General features: G+C 46.1%; 2 protein-coding genes across 2 annotated transcripts in view; both read right to left on the bottom strand.

Moving 5' to 3' along the window:
• LOC126295394 (uncharacterized) overlaps window positions 1-24190 on the bottom strand; it is a 766077-nt gene that overhangs the window by 328601 nt on the left and 413286 nt on the right. The window lies entirely within an intron of this gene.
• On the bottom strand, window positions 6082-11611 carry LOC126295395 (collagen alpha-1(I) chain-like). Its single transcript, XM_049987876.1, has 2 exons — window positions 11588-11611; window positions 6082-7464 (listed from the first exon to the last, which is right to left on the bottom strand). Exons 1-2 carry the CDS (start codon window positions 11609-11611, stop codon window positions 6082-6084), a joined length of 1407 nt encoding a protein of 468 aa, XP_049843833.1.

Below are 24190 nucleotides of genomic sequence, written 5' to 3' on the forward strand. Positions count from 1 at the left end.
ATTTAGACAACGATTCAATCATTGCCTAAATTCAGTACAAAAATTAAGTTCGAAGGGTGGTGATATGTAAGGTGTCAGGCTAATCCAACACCTTACATGAAAACCCTGACGTGATAAGCAAATCCAGTAGTATGTCACATAGCTCCGACTAAATCGTGACATTAAATTAACCAAAGTTATACGAGTAACGAGTGAGCAAATGGAATACCACAGACTAACACAAGAATGCCTAAATGCATGTCGTACCTTCCCACCATGAGGCAGACGCAGTTCCGAGGGGAGAAACGAGGACAGAAGCCGAGAGCAGAACCGTGGGGAGGGGCTGGGCACCCACGCCGCGAGCCTACCTGAACAACTATACACACCGCACGTTTTAGCGTGAGGCTTTTTCGCGTCTCAGGTATGTCAAGGACAACCCCCAGATCATGTTAAAAGCTAGAGCCCTCCAGAAAAGCAGTATAGATCTTACGATAACACAAAAAGGGCCATTACCACCCGCAAGTTTTAGCGTGAGACTTTTTCGCGTGTCTGTTACATTAGGATCACTCCCCAGCCCATGTTAAAAGATAGAGCCCTCCAGAAGAGCAGTATAGATCTTACGATAACGCTAAAAGGACCACACTAGCTGCAAGTTTTAGCGTGAGACTTTTTCGCGTCTCTGTTACGTTGCAAACTTTAAAATCATTGCCCCACCACGAAAAGTATAACGTCTCTCATTGGATAGACAGAATTTTGTAGGCGGAGCTTAAGGATAACATTGAGACCCTGATTGGTCAGTTGAAAACACAGACAGATAGTTTTTTTAAACTAACTTCGGTAAATTGTAGTAAGGAGAAGTTAGAGTAGAGTTGGTTCCGAGACGGCGAGCTGGGCGGCTGGTGCGCCGGCCGCTGTCGCCCTGACGCTGCCTAAACACCGACAAGGTAATGAACGCACGCGATGCCGCAGGGTAAGGCTTCACTCAGAAATGCAGAAGACTCATCTGTTACACCCCCTTTTTGCGTAATACTAATGGTGATCGTTAATTAAAAGTCATGGTGCTCACATTTGCCACTTGAAGAACAGATCTGAAACGCGATGATTTTTCTTTTATATAGTTATTGAGAAGCCACATCAGCCACTGTAATTTACGACAAGTTAGATAAGTTATTAAAGATAATTGAGGGTCACTGTAGACCATTTTGATAGTTTTCTCTATTGTGAAACTTAAATTAAACCTAGATTATAGATGTGATATGGCATAGGTCATCCTTCGATCCATTGTACAACTTGGAAACTCATTTAGGGAATATTCGTTCACATTTTTCTTGAACGCAGTTGGTTTTTACCATTCTGTATTAAAACATTTCCTTTTATCAATAGTGCAATTTATAAACGATGTTTTGTGATTAGAATAAATTTCCAGTGGTAAACTTAACTGCTTTTTCGACGTTATTTTACCAGCTAACTAAAAATAGGAAAGCCTTGAACCCTTTCCACTATATTTAGTTAGAATTAAGATTCTTTTACAGGGAGTGCAGTGGAGCTGACGCTGAGATCATTTAGTATTTGGTTATATCATCGCTAGTCTCACTGAACTCTTCTGAATTCTACATGTCATGTGTGGTCTGGCGTCTCCTTACCAGCAACAGGTCCCAGGTTCAAACTAGTTCCCTAAAAAAAACACGCTCAGAGCGTCGTTGCGCGAAAGTGGTTGGGAAACACGATATAGTACCATCAGACACCACCATGAATGTTTAGACGGGGGGAGCGCGCGGGCTGTCCGTGTTTGACCAAGAGCGGACTGTGACGGCCGTGGGGCTCGGCACGAGCATTTCGGGAACTGCACGACTTGCCGGGTGTCCGAGGAGTGCTGTGGCCAGCGCCTTCAACACGTGGCGGCACGGTGCGGCGTCACGTCCAGCGTCGTGGCGTTGGACGGCCACCTCTCATCACAGGTGTCAGAAGTCGTGCGCTGGCACACTGGTCAAACAGGAGCTGCGGCGGATTTAACATCAGACGTTAATGCTGCGCAAAGTGTGTCTGAACACGCAGTGCACCGAACACTCCTGACGATGGGCCTCCGTACATGTGCCAGAGTTAACAACACACCCTCGGCCACTACGACTGAAATGGACACGTAACCAACGGCACAGGACGTCGGCTCGGTAGGAAAGCGTGGCGCGCTCTGATGAACCCCGATACCTTCTTCATCGCGCTCATCGGAGGGCGCCAATCCGTCGTCTCACGGGAACAGCTCCTCGACGCCTCTACTACAGGTTGGACACAACCTCGCAGCAGCTTCATCACGTTCTGGGGACCATTCACGGGGACATCTGCATCTACGTGATTCCTCTTCTGTTCACAATAAAGTGCCTGGCAGAGCTTTCAATGTATCACCTTCAAGCTGTCTCTGTACCGTTCCGCCCTTTAACGGCACGCGCGAAAAACGGCCAATTAAATTTTTCTGTGCGAGCCCTGATTTATCTTATTGTAATGATCATTTCTCCCTATATAAGTGGGCGCCAACAGAAGGTTTTCGCAATCGGAGGAGAAAACTGATGATTGAAATTTCATGAGAAAATCCCGTCACAACGAAAAACACCTTTGTTTTAATGATTCCCACTCCAATTCACGTATCATGTCTGTGACACTATCTCCCCTATTTCGCGATAATGCAAAACGAGCTGCCCTTATTTGTACTTCTTCGATGTCATCCGGCAGTCGCACCTGATGCGGGTCCCACACCGCACAGTAATACTCCAGAATAGGGCGGACAAGCGTGATATAAGCAGTGTCTTTAGTAGACCAATTGCACCTTAGAAGTGTTCTGCGAATGAATCGCAGCCTTTGGTTTGCTCTACCGACAATATTATATGTAATCTCTAAGTATTTAGTTGAATTTACAGCCTTCAGATTTGTGTGACTTATCCCATAATCAAAATTTAGCTGATTTCTTTCAGAACTCATGTGAATAACTTCACACTTTTCTTTGTTCAGGGTGAATTGTCACTTTTCACACCATACAGATATCTTATCTAAATCATTTTGCAAGTCATTTTAATCATCTGATGACTTTACAAGACGGTAAACGACACCATCATCTGCAAACAATCTAAGACGACTACTCAGATTGTCTCCTATGTCTCTAATGTAGATCAGGAACAATAGAGTTCCTATAACACTTCCTTGGGGAACGCCGGATATTACTTCTGTTTTGCTCGATCACTTTCCGTCTATTACTACGAACTGTGACCCTTCTGACCGCAGATCCGGAGTCCAGTCGCACAACTGAGGCGATACTCCGTAGGTACGCTGTTTGCTTAGAAGACGCTTGTGAGGAACTGTGTAGAAAGTCCTCTGGAAATCTAAAAATATGGAATCAATTTGACATCTCCTGTCTATAACACTTATTACTTCATGAGTACAAAGAGCTAATTTCATTTCGCAAGAACGATATTTTCTGAATCCGTGCGGACTACGTGTCAATAAATCGTTTTCTTCGAGGCACTTCATAATGTTCGAATATGGTGTATGTCTCAAAACCCTACTGCAAATGGATGTTAGTGATATATGCCTGTAATACAGCGGATTGATTACTCCTACTTCCTTTTTGAATATTGGCGTGACTTGAGTAATTTTCCATTCCTTAGGTACGGATCTTTCTGTGAGCGTGTAGTTATATATGATTGCTAAATATAAAGCTATTGCATCAGCATACTCAGAGAGGAACCTGACTGGTATACAGTATGGATCCGAAGCCCTGCCTCTATTAAATGGTTTAATCTGCTTTACTACGCCGAGGATATGTACTTCTATGTTTCTCGTTTTGGCAGTTCTTCCTGACAATTCCAGGAATATTTACTTCGTCTTCTTTGGCGAAGGAGGTTTGTAAAACCGTGTTTAATAACTCTGCTTCACTGGCACTGTCATCAGTGACCTCGCCGTTGTTGTGGCGCAGTGAAGGTACTGACTGGGCCCTGCGTGTGCTTTATGGTTCAAATGGCTCTGGGCACTATGAGACTTAACATGTATGGTAATCAATCCCCTAGAACTTAGAACTACTTAAACCTAACTAACCTAAGGACATCACACAACACCCAGTCATCACGAGGCAGATAAAATCCCTGACCCCGCCGAGAAATCGAGCCCGGGAACCCGGGCGAGGGAAGAGAGAACGCTACCGCACGACCACGAGCTGCGAACGCGTGTGCATTATGTATGACCTGAATCCCTTCGTGTTTTTTTGCCAGATTTCGAGACAGATTCTGGTTGTGGAAATTATTAAAAGCATCTCGCCTTGAAGCACGGGTTGTATTTCGAACATCCGTGGATCCGGTAGGGATCGTGCACTATGATCGCCAAAGAGTGTCGTACAGTGGTTGCAGACCACTTGCACCCCTTCGTGACGATCATGCTTCTCGACAGCACTGGCATTTTTCAGCAAGATAACGCGCCATGTCACAGTGCCAGGAGTGTGATGGGTTGGTTCGAGGAACACAGTGATATCTAACGCCCAGTGCCCTCAATTTGCCAGAACTTAGGGGAGTTGGACGTCAAACGGGCCGACTTAGAGCAGGAGAGGCACCACAGGACATTTTAATTTCCACTGTCTGTACTTTTACAAATAAATTCATAAAAATTTACCAGCATGATCAGGAAGGATTCAGGATTCATACTCATAGCAGTGGAAGCTCAAAAACGTAACAGAACACATTTTTTTACATGTGAATTTTTTTTACTTACTACCTGCTGCATTTGTTGCTATAGGTACACTTATCTTCCTAAGAAAGAGAGATTCTTCGATGAATTTTTCATAGCATACAAACAGTAGTTACAGGTCTGTGAAACTCTAGAATTTTCCAAATCTATTAAAAAACTGCGGATAAATTGAGATAATTAACTATAAAACTCGAGTTTTTTCTAAACATGAAGTTTAAAATGTAGCAGTTGATAAATTAAATAACTTATAGAGTTTCATACACCTGTAACTACGGTTTGTATGCTGTGGAAAAGTCATCGAAGAATATCTCTTACTTAGGAAGAAAAGTGAACCTATAGCAACAAATGCAGCCAGTAATAAGTGAAAAAATGATGAAATTTCACATGTAAAAAAAAAGGTATTTTGCTACGTTTTTGAACTTCCACTGCGATGAGTGTGAGTCCTCAATCCTTCCTGGTCATGGTGACAAAGTTTTATGAATTAATTTGTAAAAGTATAGACAGTAGAAATTAAAATGTCCTCTGGTAAGTCTCCTGCTCCTAGTTGGCCCGTTTGACGTCCTAACCCCCTTAACCAGATCGAAAGGGTCTGGGATGGGATTGAGCGTGGCGTCAGAAGTCGTCGCTCCCCTCCCCGAAATTTACGGGTATTAGGTGAAGTGCGCATGCGGATGTGTTGTGCCAACTCTCTCCAGCCGCCTAACGAGGCTCCATTGCTTCCATTCCACAACAAGTCGCCGCTGTCACTCGTGCGAAAGGCGCACATACCGGTCGTTACCTAGGAGGTCATTATGTTCTAGCGTATATGTGTACGACCTCTGCCAAATAATGTATTGACCTTTCGAACTGAATGTGTCTTTTCACCAACTGCGACGTAGTCACGTATACAAACGGTGATCCAATACTGTCAAATGTTTTTTATTCCACTCTCTGAGCACAATATCAGTTCTTTAGACGATGACAGGTTTCAGTCCGTAATGACCATCCTCAGATCTTTTTTACACCATGTCCTAAAGTGATAAGGCCATAATGGCACATCGTCCACACAGTGCTTATTGCAACTGGCTCACTGTGTGGACATTATGGCCGTATCACTTTAGAACATGGTGTGAAGAAGATCTGAGGATGGTCATTACGGACTGAAACCAGTGATCGTGTAAAGAATTGATATTGTGCTCAGAGACTGGAATAAAAAACATTTGGATATGTCTTTGACTAACACATATGGAAGTGAAAAGCTTTTGCTTTTATATACAGTATGCTGTAAGTTAACGTGCTGTGCGGGTTGTTCAGAAAGTTGCTGTGCAGTAACAACGTATGCTGGAAATGATGTCCACTAGTGTGTTAAGTAACAATTCGGGTGTGGGCGGTCGCGATAGACTACAGCTGTTCCAGGTCCCTAGAAATGGAAAGAAGTGCAGCCGGGAGAGGTGTGGCGGGCTTTCCAGCGGGGGCGCTGTCCCCACCCAGCTGTTCCAGGTCCCTAGAAATGGAAAGAAGTGCAGCCGGGAGAGGTGTGGCGGGCTTTCCAGCGGGGGCGCTGTCCCCACCCAGCTGTTCCAGGTCCCTAGAAATGGAAAGAAGTGCAGCCGGGAGAGGTGTGGCGGGCTTTCCAGCGGGGGCGCTGTCCCCACCCAGCTGTTCCAGGTCCCTAGAAATGGAAAGAAGTGCAGCCGGGAGAGGTGTGGCGGGCTTTCCAGCGGGGGCGCTGTCCCCACCCAGCTGTTCCAGGTCCCTAGAAATGGAAAGAAGTGCAGCCGGGAGAGGTGTGGCGGGCTTTCCAGCGGGGGCGCTGTCCCCACCCAGCTGTTCCAGGTCCCTAGAAATGGAAAGAAGTGCAGCCGGGAGAGGTGTGGCGGGCTTTCCAGCGGGGGCGCTGTCCCCACCCAGCTGTTCCAGGTCCCTAGAAATGGAAAGAAGTGCAGCCGGGAGAGGTGTGGCGGGCTTTCCAGCGGGGGCGCTGTCCCCACCCAGCTGTTCCAGGTCCCTAGAAATGGAAAGAAGTGCAGCCGGGAGAGGTGTGGCGGGCTTTCCAGCGGGGGCGCTGTCCCCACCCAGCTGTTCCAGGTCCCTAGAAATGGAAAGAAGTGCAGCCGGGAGAGGTGTGGCGGGCTTTCCAGCGGGGGCGCTGTCCCCACCCAGCTGTTCCTGGTCCCTAGAAATGGAAAGAAGTGCAGCCGGGAGAGGTGTGGCGGGCTTTCCAGCGGGGGCGCTGTCCCCACCCAGCTGTTCCAGGTCCCTAGAAATGGAAAGAAGTGCAGCCGGGAGAGGTGTGGCGGGCTTTCCAGCGGGGGCGCTGTCCCCACCCAGCTGTTCCAGGTCCCTAGAAATGGAAAGAAGTGCAGCCGGGAGAGGTGTGGCGGGCTCTCCAGCGGGGGCGCTGTCCCCACCCAGCTGTTCCAGGTCCCTAGAAATGGAAAGAAGTGCAGCCGGGAGAGGTGTGGCGGGCTTTCCAGCGGGGGCGCTGTCCCCACCCAGCTGTTCCAGGTCCCTAGAAATGGAAAGAAGTGCAGCCGGGAGAGGTGTGGCGGGCTTTCCAGCGGGGGCGCTGTCCCCACCCAGCTGTTCCAGGTCCCTAGAAATGGAAAGAAGTGCAGCCGGGAGAGGTGTGGCGGGCTTTCCAGCGGGGGCGCTGTCCCCACCCAGCTGTTCCAGGTCCCTAGAAATGGAAAGAAGTGCAGCCGGGAGAGGTGTGGCGGGCTCTCCAGCGGGGGCGCTGTCCCCACCCAGCACGCTGTCCCAGGAGGCGCGCACTGCTCGCAGCTGAAGGGCCAGCTTGTTGGAACCACTAGCACTTCATCTCGCTCCCTACAGCTATCCAATGAAATCGTACGTCGATAAACAATAACGTTCATTGTTCATGGCTTTTCTATCACTTTTTTTTAAAATAAAGGCCCCATAAATCGCCATCTGGGTTTTGCTACTCGAAATTTCTGATGACACAATGGCGTTTCAACCACAGCTCAAGGATCCTCAGTTGATCATAATCATATTTCTTGTGTATTAAAGTAACCGGAGACGTAGAACCAGGTCTCGATTGTTCAGAAGGTAACACCAAGAATGTCAGTGGTGGTACTCCTCTCAATAAAAGATGTAAACAAATTACACTAACATTTTCGTCTTTCATGATCTCTGTCTCTCTATTCAGGAGCTGCTCCTACTTTATAGAGAAATATCAACAGTAGCATTTCTAGTACTGGGAGCAATTACATTCACTTCCAGCCCTCTCTTACTGATCAGAAGGATAATGTTAGTCCATGTATGAAGTATGTGACGGAGTGAGATGTACAAATAGTTTCTCGCTTTTTTCATTCGGATTTGATTAACAATGATTGCAGCCATCCTCAATGGTAAGCTGTCACATACAGTATGCACACTGAAGCGCCAAAGAAACAGCTGTAGGCATCCGTATGCAAATAGAGATATATGTAAACAGCCAGAACGCGGCGGTGCGGTCGGCAACGCCTGTATTGGACAACGAGCGTCTGGCGCAGTTGTTACATCAGTTACTGCTGCTACAATGGGAGCTTATCAAGATTTAAGTGAGTCTAAATGTGATGTCATCGTCAGAGAACGAGTGATGGAACACAGCATTATCCGAGGTAGTGATGAAATGCGGATTTTCCCGTTGACCATTTTCACGACTGTACCGTGAATATTAGGAATCCGGTAAAACATGTGGCCGGCAAAAGATCCTGCATGAAACGGGACCAACGACAACTGAAGAGAATCCTTCATCGTGACAGAAGTACGGCGCTTCCGCTAACTTCAGTGCTGGGCCATCAACAAGTGTCAGTGTGCGAACCATTCAATGAAACGTCATCGATATGGGCTTTCGGAGCCGAACGCCCACTCGTGAACCCTTGATGGCTGCACGACACAAAGTTTTACGCCATGTCTGGGCCCGTCAAGACCGACATTGGTCTGTTGATGACTGCGAACATACTGCCTGCTAGGACGAGTCTCGTTTCAAACTGTATCGAGCGGAAGGACGTGTAAGGGTTTGGAGACAACATCATAGAACCATGGTCACTGCATATCAGCAAGGGACTGTTCAAACTGGAGGAGGTTCCGTGATAGTGTGTGGCGCGTTTAGTTGGAGTAATGTGGAACCTCTGATACCTCTAGATACAGGTGACAAATACGTGAGCATCTTTTCTGATCACCTGTATCCATTCCTGTCCACTGTGCATTCGGACTGACTTGGCCAATTCCCGTACGACAATGCGACACCCCACAAGTCCAGTAATGCTACAGAGTAGCTCCAGGAACACTCCTCCGAGCTTAAACACTTTCACTGGCCACCAAATTCCCCACACATGGACATTATTGCTGTCGGGAAGAGATCTCCACCCCCTCGTACTCACGGAGTTATGGACAAGCCTGGAGGTTTCGCGGTGTCATTTTTCTCCAGCACAACGTCAGACGTTAGTCGAGTCCATGTCAGGTTCTGTTGCGGCACCTATGCGTGCTCGCGGTGGCCTTCACCATATTAGGCAGGGGTACCAATTTTTTTGGCTCTTCAATGTATATGGATTAGTAGCAATTTAAAGGAATCAATTAGTTTGATTTCTAATAGCAAACATTTAAAGTGAACATTTATAATAATTACGTCAAAATTCAAAATACTTTTAAAGGTTGATTTGGAGGGTAAGGCACTTTTTTCTTCGCGGAGACTGTTATAACGTGGAGTGGACAGAAGTGGCGACATATGCTGGGTCTTAGCGAATTTAAAGATGTGTTCAAAACGGCTCCGAGCACTATGGGACTTATCATCTATGGTCATCAGTCCCCTAGAACTTAGAATTACTTAAACCTAACTAACCTAAGGACATCACACAACACCCAGCCATCACGAGGCAGAGAAAAATCCCTGACTCCGGCGGGGATCGAACCCGGGAACCCGGGCGTGGGAAGCGAGAACCCCACCGCACGACCATGAGATGCTGGCTTAATGATGAGTGTAGATGGACGAAATGAGAGTGAAACTTAATCCGTAAAAGAGTCGTTGTTTTATTCTTATATGGAGAATCAATTTTTTTGTACTGGAATTTAAGAAAAAGCTGGCTCACAGTTGCACGTGAGAACGAATATTGGAGGCAAACCTGTGAAACAGTAAAAAAGTCATCCGTGTCTATTACACAAACAACTGTAATATCTTTGATGCCCAGACATTTTCGAACCTTTGTCCCATCATGAATGAGGGCTATTGTTCAGGTCGGTGAACTGAAAATCTTTTAAGAAATGAATATTGCAACATAAATTAGGCCTAAGAAAATTTTTTTTCTGTTGTGTGCATTACCTCACCTTGCAGAATGCTACGTTTTGCGACATAATATTTTCATTGCTCCACAGCAGAAAATGACGTTATTGTGTATTTGACTGACGAGTTAACCAATATTTTTATTTATAAACGCAATATTTGTTGTGTGAAGGAGAATAATCAAAAGCAGATCTTACAGTATCTGACAATGTAATGAATAAGGTAGTAATTATGACAATAGGCATAAAATGTTAGCGGGTTCAATTTTTGTACGAATAAACAAATTTAAGTTGCCATTTGTTATCAAGTGTAGAATTTGAATAAAAGTAATAGAGAGCTGCTGCCAGCGCTTATGGCCAGCGGACGAGTCGGTTGCCATGCTGTGGAGTATGCATTCAGCTTTAGAGAAACAAAGAAACAAGACAAAAATGTTTGGCAGTTCCCAGCGCGATCTTCCAGGTAGGCGACAATCGTCGTCCAGGCCTCCGAGGCTGTGTCCACTCAGGCGCGGGCAACGATAGCCAGAGGGTGCCAAGTAACATCGGCTGGCAGCTCTGACACGCTACCTCCCGTCTCCTCTGTAAGTGTTTGGAGGCGTCACGAAGATTGGGTTCCAATACGGAATACGGGGAGTAGCTCGCAGTTGGTTCATCTCTTACCTTAGCAACAGACAGAAAAAGGTCATTACTCACAGTGTTGAGAATGGCTGTGATGTGGAGTCAGACTGGGGTATGGTTAAATGGGGGGAGGGAGGGGGATGTGCCTCAGGGATCAGTGTTAGGGCCACTCCTGTTACTTATTTATATAAATGATATTCCCTCCAGTATTACGGGTGTCTCTAAAGTATTTCTGTTTGCTGCTGACACTAGTTCGGTAGCAAAGGATGTTGTGTGCAACAATGGCTAGTTTAAAACGGACCGACTTGGAGCAGGAGAGGCACCACAGGACATTTTAATTTCCACGGTCTATACTTTTATAAATAAATTCATGACGAGGAAGGATTCAGAATTCACACTCATAGCAGTAGAACTTCGAAAACATAACGAAGTAATTTTTTTGCATGTGAAATTTGATCATTTTTATCACTTACTAATGGCAGCATTTGTTGCTAAAGGTACACATTTTTTCATAAGTAAGAGAATTTTGCACAGCATACAAACCATTATTTAAAGGTGTATGAAACTATAATTTTAGAAATCTATTAGAAACAGTGGTAAACATTGAAGTAATTACCTACAAAATGTGTTTTTTCTAAACATGAAGTTGAAAATACAACAGATGATTCGTTTTTTCATAAATTAAATAAATTCTAGATTTTCATACACCTGTAAGTATGGTATGTATGCTGTGCAAAATTCATCGAAGAATCTATCTAACTTATGAAGAAAAGTGCACCTATAGCAATAAATGTAGCCATTAGTAAGTTAAAAAATGATGGAACTTCACACATAAAAAACAAATTTTTAAGTGATCTAAGTTCCACTGCAATGAGTGTTAATCCTGAATACTTCCTGGTGATGCTGACAAAGTTTTATAAATTTATTTGTAAAAGTATTGACACTGGAAATTAAAATGTCCTGTGATGCCTCTGCTGCTCCAAGCCGGCCCGTTTGACGTCCTAACCCCCTTAAGTGTAAGATACGTCATTCCTCTCGCTCGAACGCATCATTTTTTAAGGTTACAATGTACACCTAAAATATCCGATACGGATTTTACCTACTTGTGTTTTCTGACAACGCTTCGAATCTAGTACTTAGGATCAGAGCTTTAGCCCCAATACGACATTTTTTTTATCATCGGAATTTCACAAACTCTTTCATTCTAGAAGCAAACTTATCAGTTTCTCACAGTTCATATTTCGCATGTGAGAAAATGCAGTGATTCTGCCGAAGAAAGCGAACATTTGAGTTCCGCCGATTGCCGTCCGAATTCTGCACATTTGGAAGACGAGATCGGCTACAGTGTGAACGCGAACACAGTGGTGCTGTACGGATGTAGGAAGATGGGCCGCCTTCGGCCGATGTCGGCCGTCGGCGGAATCAACCGAAGCCGGCGTCACCGTGCCCAGCAGCCTTTACATCTACATCCACATGTCCATTTATACTCCGCAAGGCACCCAACGGTGTGTGGCGGAGGGCACTTTACGTGCCACTATCATTACCTGCCTTTCCTTCTTCAATCGTGTACGGTTCGCGGGAAGAACGACTGCTGGAAAGCCACCGTGCGCGCTCGAATCTCTCTAATTTTACATTGGTGATCTCCTCGGGAGGTATAATTAGGGGGAAGCTTAAGTTGCGACGGACTGCAGACGGTGGTGAGTCCGGTCAACAGACAGCGCGGCAGCGGCCACGAGTCGAAATGCTCTCGACGGTAGCAGCACCCTCCACCACGCGCTTCGATAAGGTCGGTGACCTGCAGGCGGCAACCCCGCCCCCAACCCCTGCCCCTGCCACAGCCCCCAGTGCTCGGTAAGCAGCGGCCACCGGCTGCTTGTGATGCAGATGGGGGCGCGTACGACGCGCAGATGCAAATGGGGGGAGACGTGGGCAGCAGCGAGGCGGGGAGGAAGAGGGAGGAGGGAGGAGGGGGAAGGGAGGAGGGGGGAGGGAGGAGGGAGCAGGCCTGCAGCTGTGGCGAGCGCAGGTGGGAGAGAGCTGCGTGGTGTGACGTACAGGCGTCGAGATGCTGGTCTCGTTGTCTTCATCGAAGTACGATGACCCTCACCCCCCCCCCACCCCCACCCCACCAACACCACAAGCATTGATGTTAGGTAGTGAACTTAATGAATTAATGTAACAAAGACATACACTACTAAACAGGTATTCATTGGACAAATATCAGAACTGACATGTGATTTCATTTTCACGTAATCTGGGTGCATAGATCCTGAGAAATCAGTACCCAGGACAACCAACACTGGCCGTAATAACGGCCTTGATACGCCTGGGCATTGAGTCAAACAGAGCTTGGATGGCGTGTACAGGCAAAGCTGCCCATGCAGCTTCAACACGATACCACAGTTCATCAAGAGTATTGACTGGCGTATAGTAACGAGACGTTTTCAGTTGGTGAGAGATCTGGAGAATGTGCTTGCCAGGGCAGCAGTCGAACAGTTTCTGTATCCAGGAAGGCCCGTGCTTTATCTTGCTGAAATGTAGGGTTTCGCAGGGATAGAATGAAGGGTAGAGCCACGGGTCGTAACACATCTGAAATGTAACGTCCACTGTTCAAAGTGCCGTCAATGCGAACAAGAGGTGACAGAGGCGTGTAACCAATGGCATCCCATACCATCATGCAGCGTAATACTCCAGTACAGCGATGACGAATACACGCTTACAATGTGCGTACACTGTGATGTCGCCAAACACGGATGCGACGATCACGATGCTGTAAACAGAACATGGATTCATCAGAGAAAATGACGTTTTGCCATTCATGCGCCCAGATTCGTCGTCGAGTACACCATCGCGGGCGCTCTTGTCTGTGATGCAGCGTCAAGGGTAACTGCAGCCACGGTCTCCGAGCAGATAGTCAGTGCTGCTGCAAACGTCGTCGAACTGTTCGTGCAGATGGTTGTTGTCTTGCAAACCCCATCTGTTGACACAGGGATCGAGACGAGGCTGCACGATCCGTTACAGCCAGGTGGATAAGATGCATGTCATGTCGACTGCTAGAGATAGGAGGTCGTTGGGATCCAGCACGGCGTTGCGTATTACCCTGCTGAACCCACAGACTCCGTATTCTACTAACAGTCATTGGATCTCCACCAACGCGAGCAGCAGTGTCGCGATAAGAGAAATCACAATCACGATAGGATACAGTCCGACCTTTAATCAAAGTGGGAAACGTGACGGTACTCATTTCTCCTCCCTACACGAGGCACCAGAACAACCTTTCACCAGGCAACGCCGGTCAACTGCTGTTTGCGTATGAGAAATCGGTTGGAACATTTCCTTATGTCAGGATCTTTTAGGTGTCGCCATCGACGCTAACCTTTTGTGAATGCTCTGAAAAACTAATCATTTGCATATCACAGCATCTTCCTCCTGTCGGTTAAATTTCGCGTCTGTAACACGTCATACTCGTGGTGTAGCAATTTTAATGGCCAGTAGTGTATATATACAGTGCGCTTATATTCAAACTCTCGATGCATCAACTAGTGTAGGCGGGAAGCTATTTACTCTACCCAACTTTAAGGGAGAAATGTTAAGACTGTCCGCTGTAGCTTTTGTCTTTCGAAACGTCCACAGACAGCTATCCAAACATCAGAAATGTTATAGTACAATTCGTTCTGACTATTCATAGTATACATTTATAGTATTGTTTGTTTATGGCTCATTTAAATTTTTAATTTATTTTGCTTTAAGATTTTCTCTTGTTGGCACTCTATTTTCTGTAGATGTAAAGAAAAGTGTACTGTGTTGTAGTTGGAACTTGTATGTGAGTAATGCATGTAAAATACTATGTAAATTGTTTATTACGTTAAATAAAATTCTGATGACATTTTGGATTTTAAAATATTTGTGTGTATAAATTGCTCATATTGATGTACATCTGGCAATTTAAGAAACGGCCACGCTTGGGAATAATGTAAGAAATAGGTGATATGCAAAAGCCAGTGGACTTTTTTTCTTTTTTTTTTTTTCGAACGAAAGTTGCTCAGTGGGGTGGAAAATGTGGCAAGGGCGAATTGGCGCGCTACCTAGAGCAAGCGCGGGAAGTAAGTCACACATTCTGTAGGCAACACCTTCGTGGAGCGGAAGAAGCTTTGCCTGCAGATTTGCACGAAAATGTCTCGGATGAAGACTGCAAACGGCTTGCGGCATAGCTATGAGTTCTTCGGCATCTGTATGCAAAATTTAACGACTCCAGAAAAATTAATTAAGCCCATAGTTGCAGGCCGTACTGTGGGTAGTGTAGCCGTCATAATATTGTTGGCCACACCCAAGCCTACAGCCACCAGAAAATTTTGTTTTTTATTCTTACTTTTGTACGGCGTCAGCCATTAATGTAAACTTAAAAATCATTCTTTAACTTTAAAGAAACTGGTTCACCCTGATATTTCATCCTAATCTTACACCTACACAGCATTCCTTCATGGTGTTTCATTCACCCTAGAATCCTGTTTCGCAGACTTATGAAGTGCCAACTTAATATAAAGAGGCAACGTTTAAATAGTTTTTATGTTTTCTTAACAATTGCAAAGTGTTATAGTAAAAGTTTTCTTATGTAAAATTAAGAGTGCAGCTAACTTACTAGAATCTGTTAAATAACTACATAGAATTAGTTCAATGGCTCACCCTTAGCCTTGATGACAGCTTCGACTCTCGGAGGCATACGTTCAAGCAGGTGCTGGAAGGTATCTTGGGGAATGGCAGCCCATTCATCACGGAGTGCTGCAGTGAGGAGAGTTATCGATGTCAGTCGGTGAGGCCTGGCACGAATTCGGCGTTGCAAAACATCCCAAAGGCAGTCTATAGGATTCAGGTCAGGAATCTGTGCAGGCTAGTCCATTACAGGGATGTTACTATCGTGTAACCGCTCTGCCATAGGCCGTGCGTTATAGGTGCTCGATCGTGTTGAAAGATGCAATCGCCATCCCCGAATTGCTCTTAACCAGTGGAAAGCAAGAAGGTGCTTAAAACATCAATGTAGGCCTGCGCTGCGATAGTGGCACGCAAAACAACGACCACACCATAACGCCACCGTCTCCGAATCTTAGTATTGCCGCTACACACGCTGGCAGATGACGTTCAATGGGCATTTGCCACACCCACACCCTGCCATCGTATCGCCACATTGCGTACCGTCATTCGTCACTACAAACAACGTTTTTCCACTGTTCAGTCGTCCAATGTTTACGCTCCTTACGCCAAGCGAGACGTCGTTTGGCATTTAGCGGCGTGATGTGTGGCTTATGAGAAGCGGCTCGATCATCAAATCCAAGTTTTCTCACCTCCCGCCTAACTGACATAATACTTCCCATGGTGCATGATGCAGTTTGGAATTCCTGTGTGATCGTCTCGATAGACGTCTGCCTGTTACACATTACGACCCTCTTCAACTGTCGGCGGTCTCTGTCAGTCAACAGACGAGGTCGACGTCCACGCGTTTGTACTGTACGTGTCCCCTCACGTTTACACTTAACAATGACATCTGTAACAGTGGACCTATGGATGTTTAGGTGTGTGGAAGTCTCGCGAACAGACATATGACACGACACCCAAAAACCTGACGAAGTTCGAAGTCCGTGAGCTCCGCGGAGAGCCCCATTCTGCTCTCACGATATCAATGACTACTGAGGCCGTTGATATGGAGTATCTGTGTGTAGGTGGCAGCACAATGCACCTAATACGAAAAACGTATATTTTTGGGGGTGTCTGGATACTTTTGATCACATAGTGTAGGATTAACAGAGTGCTGATTCGACATAAAACAAGATTTACAGAGTGTATGAAAACATGTAAACTAGACGAAAATGGAACACAGGATACCCATTGCTGATATTCTATAAAAACCTTACTGGTAACACAATAAGAAATGATAAATCGCCTTTGGTACACATTTGAGATTTTCTCAGTTCAGTCCACATTAATGACTACATGTGGAAATTAACAATAATATGTCGTTTGTATGTCCTGTCAGCACTATTTCAAATACTGTGTACAGAGAACTGCATATTTCTGCTGTTCTGTACGTACCATCTACATTAATGAGAAAGACAGTTTACAAGAACCAGAGTTCTGTATTAGAGCCACATGTATAAATATACCAGCATTCAGGCATGTACTCTTAGGACGTACATGGTGACACATATTTAGACTCCGAGCCCTGCATATCCGGCGGAGTAGCAAGTGGGGATATAATGAGGTAATTGAGCTTTGGTCTACCTCTGGAATTCGAAGTACCAGGAGTATTAGGCTAGCAGTGCCGGGAGCCTGATGTTGGCACCGTTGACGAACTTGGGAAACAGCCTATACGTGGTTGCATCCTAAGAAAGTTTGGAGGCTGCTTGTGAACCGATGACCTAGTGCCCGAAGATTACTTGCCTGCACGTTTATGTCATACTCGATCCGAGGACATTGTAAAAATAAATTGTTTGGATATTCTTCCTCTCCACATAGACATAGAGGGATGGGTGGAGCTTAGTTTCAGCCGATAGTCGTGTTCTTTGAACCCCAACGATTAAATTTCAGACGTGTTATATCTGTCATTAAGTTTCTTGATGTTTGTGTGTTATTATATCATGGTATTCCTGGAATCGTGGTATGAACTAGTGCATAGCGACTGCCTTTAATTAAGATTCCCACGTCCATTGCCCTTGTCAGTCCCAGAACAACCAGCTTCAAAAAACAGCAGTCAGCCTCGCCGTCATAGTCGTGGAGTGTGCGTGTTGTTGTTGTTGTTGTGGTCTTCAGTCCTGAGACTGGTTTGATGCAGCTCTCCATGCTACTCTATCCTGTGCAAGCTTCTTCATCTCCCAGTACCTACTGCAACCTACATCCTTCTGAATCTGCTTAGTGTATTCATCTCTTGGTCTCCCTCTACGATTTTTACCCTCCACACTGCCCTCCAATACTAAACTGGTGATCCCTTGATGCCTCAGCACATGTCCTACCAACCGATCTCTTCTTTTGGCCAAGTTGTGCCACAAATTTCTCTTCTCCCCAATATTATTCAATACTTCCTCATTAGTTATGTGATGTACCCATCCAATCTTCAGCATTCTTCTGTAGCACCACATTTCGAAAGCTTCTATTCTCTTCTTGTCCAAACTATTTATTGTCCATGTTTCACTTCCATACATGGCAGCCGGCCGCGGTGGTCTCGCGGTTCTAGGCGCGCAGTCCGGAACCGTGCGACTGCTACGGTCGCAGGTTCGAATCCTGCCTCGGGCATGGATGTGTGTGATGTCCTTAGGTTAGTTAGGTTTAAGTAGTTCTAAGTTCTAGGGGACTGATGACCACAGCTGTTAAGTCCCATAGTGCTCAGAGCCATTTGAACCATACATGGCTACTCTCCATACAAATACTTTCAGAAATGACTTCCTGACACTTAAATCTATACTCGATGTTAACAAATTTCTCTTCTTCAGAAACGCTTTCCTTGCCATTGCCAGTCTATATTTTATATCCTCTCTACTTCGACCATCTTCAGTTATTTTGCTCCCCAAATAGAATAGCTTTATCCTGGTTTTGCTTATTATTCCGAGAGAAATTTAGCTGTATGCTAGTAAATAACTGTCAAAGGGTTTCAGTCGTTCCTATTCCTTATCTAAACCAAGGGTGTTCTCGTGGTAACAGTTCCTTGTTTTCACACCACTGTTCCAAGCGCCCCTTGTTACTTCTTTTCCGGCCGCTGTGACCGAGTGGTTGTAGGCGCATCAGTTTCGAACCGCGCGACCGCTACGGCCGCAGGTTCGGATCCTCCCTCGGGCATGGATGTGTGTGATGTCCTTAGGTTAGTTAGGTTTAATTAGTTCTGTGTTCTAGGGGACTGATGACCTCAGATGTTCAGTCCCATAGTGCTCAGAGCCATTTGAACCATTTGATGAATACTGCTTTCCATTGCCTTCACTGGACATGATTGAGAGCTCGTTTCTCAGGCTGGGGCAGGATAAGGTTACGATTGTGGATGGGGCCGTAATCAGTTACTCTCGGTTACACAACAAATACGTAAACTTTAGGTAAAGAAATTAAAATTTTAAAACAATCTCTAGAAAAAACACAGTTGACTGCTGAAGCCCTTATCAATAAAAAGTTCCACAATTTTTAGGGCCGAAGGCCACCAACGATAACCTCAAACAAGAAACGGCTGGAAGCCTGAATTAGAATACACAAGAGCAATTCAAAATAGCACATATTGAGATAAATGCTTCGTTTTATTACAAACTGTAACACAGCTGAAGGCCTAATTATAAACAATACCCTGCTTTAAAACAAATTTGCTTAAAAAAAAAAGAATTTACTTTACCACAGCTGAAGTGTGCAGCGAAGTCGTCGCTCTGGCGGCAGCCCCTCCTCCATCCGGCAGCGGCCCCGGCTTGCCCTCGTACTGCACGGACCTGTTCGCAGCTGCGCCCCCAACCGACCTGATGTCCGTTTGCCACTGCCCCTTAACACTACGCGACCGTGAAACACTAGCAGCCGCTCCAAAGATAGTACCACAACACTCGTATCGATAAGCGCCGCTGCTGCCACTCACGGGCAGGCAAGCCAGCAAACATAGTCGCGCCAGTGAAGACACTTAACAAAACGAGACGCAACTATCGCTGCTACAAGATGCCGAGCAATGAACGTCATCAATGCGAGCCGCACCAACACCAACTCGAAGGAAAGCTCGACGCTTGTTCGTGACGTCACGTCAGCTAGGCACGGCGAACGCCAGGTCTGGTGCAGGCATACTCATAATGGCATAGTTGTCCTCTCTGACACAGGAAAATGTGAAACTATTGGCGGTAGTTGACCAACACACATTGTTCTGAGAGATTTCCGCAATCAATTAATTGTGCAATTCATTACACTTCTTAACAAATAGTGTACTCCTGAACTTAAATTTCCACCTGTGTTAAGGACTGACATACGAAAACAACTTCATGGTCCAGCAGCAACAGAATTCGTGCTTATTTGCCTTATTTGTAAATCTGAGGAAGTTACGTTCGTACTGGGTTGCTTTTACAAGAAACTGTCAACAGATTGGTGCTCTTCTTTAGGTACCTTGTGTGGTGTCACCACCTCTCCAGTCTAGAGAGACTCCCTAGCACTCGCCCCAGTTGTACAGCCTACTTTGCTAGCGATGGTTCACTGACAAAATACTCTCTAATTTGCCGAGACGATAGTTTAGCATAGCCCTCAGCTATGTCATTTGCTACGACCTAGCAAGGCGCCATATTCAGTTACCATTGATATTGTGAATCATATACCGTCTAGAGCGACGTTCATGATTATTGGATTAAAGTTAAATATTCCACAGGTGCGTCCGTTTTTCTAAATTCTAATTTCCTTGTCCTGTTCCAGACCTCACATCAGCCTGCGTGAGCTAAAACGCGTGCCTTTTGGGCTCCTCTAGTAACACGGTGTTGGCTCTCTTGCCAACCACAACATTGGCGACGAGGCAAAACCGCATTCTTCTCTAAACTGCCCTGATTTACTTGTGTAATGGCTTCGCCACAATCTCCAGATGTACTGTCCTAATTTTATCGCTTACAGAATCAGCAGACGCAGGCATTACTGGATGCCCTTGGACAGCTTGTCCAGGGTCAACGTGCGATGCAAAACGATGCGGCAACCGCCGCTCCACCGCTAACACAACCACAACACGCTGTTGCACCCACTTTTCGACCTTTTGATGCTGCACTGGAAAGCTGGGTGGTCACGCCAATTTGGATTCCATCTCGCCTCCTACAGAATTCAAGGTAACGAGCGGCAGCCTGTTTTGTTATCATCGGTCGGGGTGAACACGTACCGTGTGATAATCAAATTATTTCCCAGACGCGACGTAGAAACTCTGTCCTACGAATAAATTTTGTCTGCATTACATGCATATTTCAAAGAATCAGTCAATGTAGTTGCGAAGCGGTATACCTTCTTTCGTACAAAACGTACGTCAGCTCAGACTAATCGCGAGTGGGTTGCAATCATGCAAGGCCTTATTAGGGATTGTGCTTTAGAGTGTCATTGTGGACTCCCTTATTCAGATACTATGGTACGTGATGCAATTGCACAGAACGTTTCTGATGTTCGTATAAGGGAACAGATTTTGAAACTAGTCAGTCACTCCCTTCAACAAGTGATGGACATATTGGATCGGCAGGACACCCTTACCTTTGCTCAGGAATCATTTTAAACTTCGCCAGCCGTGTGTCAGGTTAACCTGCCCGCCGAGCGAGCTACAAGGAGCAGTAAACAGCCCTCGCGCCCGGCCGCGCCGCTGCCGCCAGGCTCTCAGCCACGTGTTCCGCGCCGGCAAGCAAATGCGATCAAATCATGTCCGCGATGTGCTACTAGACATTGTGAGAATTGCCCGTCACGCCAAGCTATTTGCTTTTACTGTAATAAAGAAGGACATGTTCAGAGTGTTTGCCAGAAAAATCTCAGATCGGAAGCTCAAACCCATTCCAAGCCCTTTACTTCACGCCGAAATCGGAATCGAACCAAGGATACTAAGGCTCGCGAAACTTCGCACATGGAAATTCATGTCGTTCATTCCACACCGCGCAGCGCCACTCTCTCTAACAGTGACTGTGTGCGTCCCACAAATAGTTTGCGTCGACATCGCCGGAACTCCCGTCAAGTCGCAAGTGATTATGTACCAGTGTCAGTTCACGTTGCACTAGACAGTCGCTCTTGTTGTCAGCAGGACAATAAACTTTTTGTGGACTTGGATATTAAAGGCAAAGTGATACAATTCCAGCTTGATACCGGGGCTGTAGTTTCACTGATCAATCAAGACACTTACAAACTGTTGGGCACACCTCCGTTGCGTGCCGCAAATGTTAACTAGTTATTCAGGTCAAGGTATCCCTGTGTTAGGACAGTGCAGCCTTCTTGCAACGTACAAAGGACTAACAAAACTTGTGTCATTTTACGTCCTTCGTTCTTCTTCTGCAGTGAACTTGTTTGGTTTCGGTTTATTTCAGTTGTTTATAGTAAATCAGGTCCTATCAGTGAACCAGACTGTGCCTTCCGACAGTGTTTCTCATCTATGTGAAGAATTTGCAGATATTTTTGCACCGGGCCTTGGTTGCGCAAAGAACTATGAAGCACATTTGGAACTGAAAGTAAACACACAACCGAAATTTTTCAGAGCGCGCAATGACCTCCACGTATTACGTGATGAGGTCGCAAAAACATTACACGATTTGGAATCACAAGGTGTAATTGAACTTGTGCAGGCTTCTCTCTGGGCATCACTCTTAGTAATCTTGCCAAAACCTTCCAGAAAATTGAGATTTTGTGTAGACTTCAAGGCAACAGTGAATGCACAACTAGTGATTGCAACTTTTTGACAAACTGTGCCCGGCTAAATATTTTTCGAAGTTGGACCTTGCAGATGCGTACTGGCAAATACCGGTGGACGAAGTATCCCAGCACGTTTTGGTGGTTAACACGCATCTTGGTTTGTATCAATCCAAACTACTGCCATTCGGATGTGCATCCGCCCCTGCATTGTTTCAGCAATATCTACAAATTGTTTATGCGTCGGTCCCTACTGCAGCAAATTATCTGGACGATATTGTGATCTCTGGAAAGACGGAAGAAGACCATTTGGCCAATCTCAGAACATTCTTTCAGGTCTTGCGACAAAATGGTCTTGACTTACGGAAGGACAAATGTGTGTTTTTTGCTTGTGACTTGCCATGTACTCAATGCCCAAGGCATACATCCCAGTCCCGAGCACCTCCGTACCATACAAGACTTGCCTTCGCTGCAGAATTTGAAGCAGCTACAGAGTGTGCTGGGAAAAATCTACACCGATATGTGCCGCATGCCTCTTCCATTTCAGCTCCGCTTCATCGCTTACGCCGTAAAGGTGTTCCGTTCGTCTGGACGACGGAATGCGAAAGCGTCTTTCACCAGTTGAAATCGGCGTTGCTTGCCAATACTTGCCTTACGCCATTCGATCCCCAGAAGCCCCTTTTGTTGATGGTGGATGCATCGGATTTCGGGATCGGTGCTGTGCTTGAGCTCAAACACGGATCGCACGATCGCCCTATTGCCTTTGCGTCCAAATTGATCTCGTCTGCGCAAATAAATTATTCACAGATCGAGAAAGAAGCATTGGCCCTCGTATTTGGTGTTACAAAGTTTCATGATTTCTTGTATGGTCGTCACTTTACCATAATCGCAGACCACAAACCTTTGACATCGCTTTGTCATCCGACCAAGCCTGTACCTCCACGTACAGCGCAGAAATTAATTCGCTGGTCTATTTTCCTCTCGCAGTACCGCTACGATATCTTGTATAGGTCCACTGCTAAGCACGGAAACGCCGATGCGTTGTCCCGCTTGCCTGTTGCTGAGGATAGGGCATTCGATTCCTCCAAACTAGCTTGCATGTTCATTGATGCCGGAACCGATGATCTGGTCGAATCGTTTCCGATTGATAATCGTCGTGTAGCTACAGTCACAGCTGCCGACCCTGTCCTTGCTACCGTTGTGCGTTTTGTTGCTACGCAATGGCCCTTGTCAAAGTCATGGATCGGGGACCCGTAGATTCGCCGATTTTTTGCTTACAAGGAGAGACTTGATGTTCGACGAGGTGTTTCGCTGCTGCGTTCTGATAATGATCAGTCCAGCGTCGTGGTCTCACGTTCATTACAGTGCTCTGTTTTACAGCTTCTCCACCAAGGTAATTGGGTATAGTGAGAACGAAACAGCTTGCTCGTCAGCACTTTACTTGGTTCGGAATGGATGCCGCGATTACGAATATGTGCTGTTCTTGAATGGTGTGTGCCGAACAACAATCAGCACCACCGCGGAAATTTTAGCATGGCCGAAAGCCACTTCCCGTTGCCAACGCTTACACATCGATTTTGCTGGTCCATTCTGGAATGCTCGATGGTTGGTTGTGGTAGATTCATTCAGTAATTTTCCTTTTGTTGTCCGCATGTCTTCCACGACGTCATCTGCCACCGTCCAAGCATTATCTGCTATCTTTTTGCACTGAAGGTCTTCCACCGGCTATTGTTTCCGACAATGGCCAACAATTCATGTCCGCAGAATTTCAGTCATTCTTCAAGGCCAATGGTATTCAACATCTGACGTCCGCGCCGTTTTCACCACAGTCAAACGGTGCCTCTGACCGATTGGTCAGGACTTTCAAGTCACAGATGTTGAAGTTAAAAGAGTCGCATTCTCGGGAGGACGCGTTATTGCTCTTTTTGTCCTCGTATCGCTCTCAGCACCGAGATGGTCGCTCGCGGGCTCAGTTGCTCCACGGTCGGGATCATCGAACCTTGATGTCTTTGCTACATCCACCGCATCAGGTTCCTGTGCAGCGGTACACACCTGCTTTTGCTCCAGGCGACGTTGTCTACCACCGCCACTACCGACGTTCACGGCGTTGGCTCGAAGGGCGCATTATTCACTGCCTCGGACGCGCTACGTATCTGGTTTTGGGGGCCTCTGGTGAGGTGCGCCGGCATCTCAACCAGCTGCGCCTCTGTCGTCGCACGGGATCTGCCGCTCGCCGTCTGCTTTCAGCGACGGTGCCGTCCGCTCAGCG

This window comes from Schistocerca gregaria, chromosome 11, assembly GCF_023897955.1.
Source record: "Schistocerca gregaria isolate iqSchGreg1 chromosome 11, iqSchGreg1.2, whole genome shotgun sequence".
Taxonomy (NCBI): domain Eukaryota; kingdom Metazoa; phylum Arthropoda; class Insecta; order Orthoptera; family Acrididae; genus Schistocerca; species Schistocerca gregaria.

Bases quoted from the DNA above. Each gene is read 5' to 3' on its own strand.
- LOC126295395 (XM_049987876.1), bottom strand. From the start codon at position 11,611: ATGACGTATCTTACACTTAAGGGG. The intron at 7,465-11,587 runs GTTAGGACGTCA...CTGGCCCTTCAG, and splicing joins CGTATCTTACACTTAAGGGG to CTGCGAGCAGTGCGCGCCTC.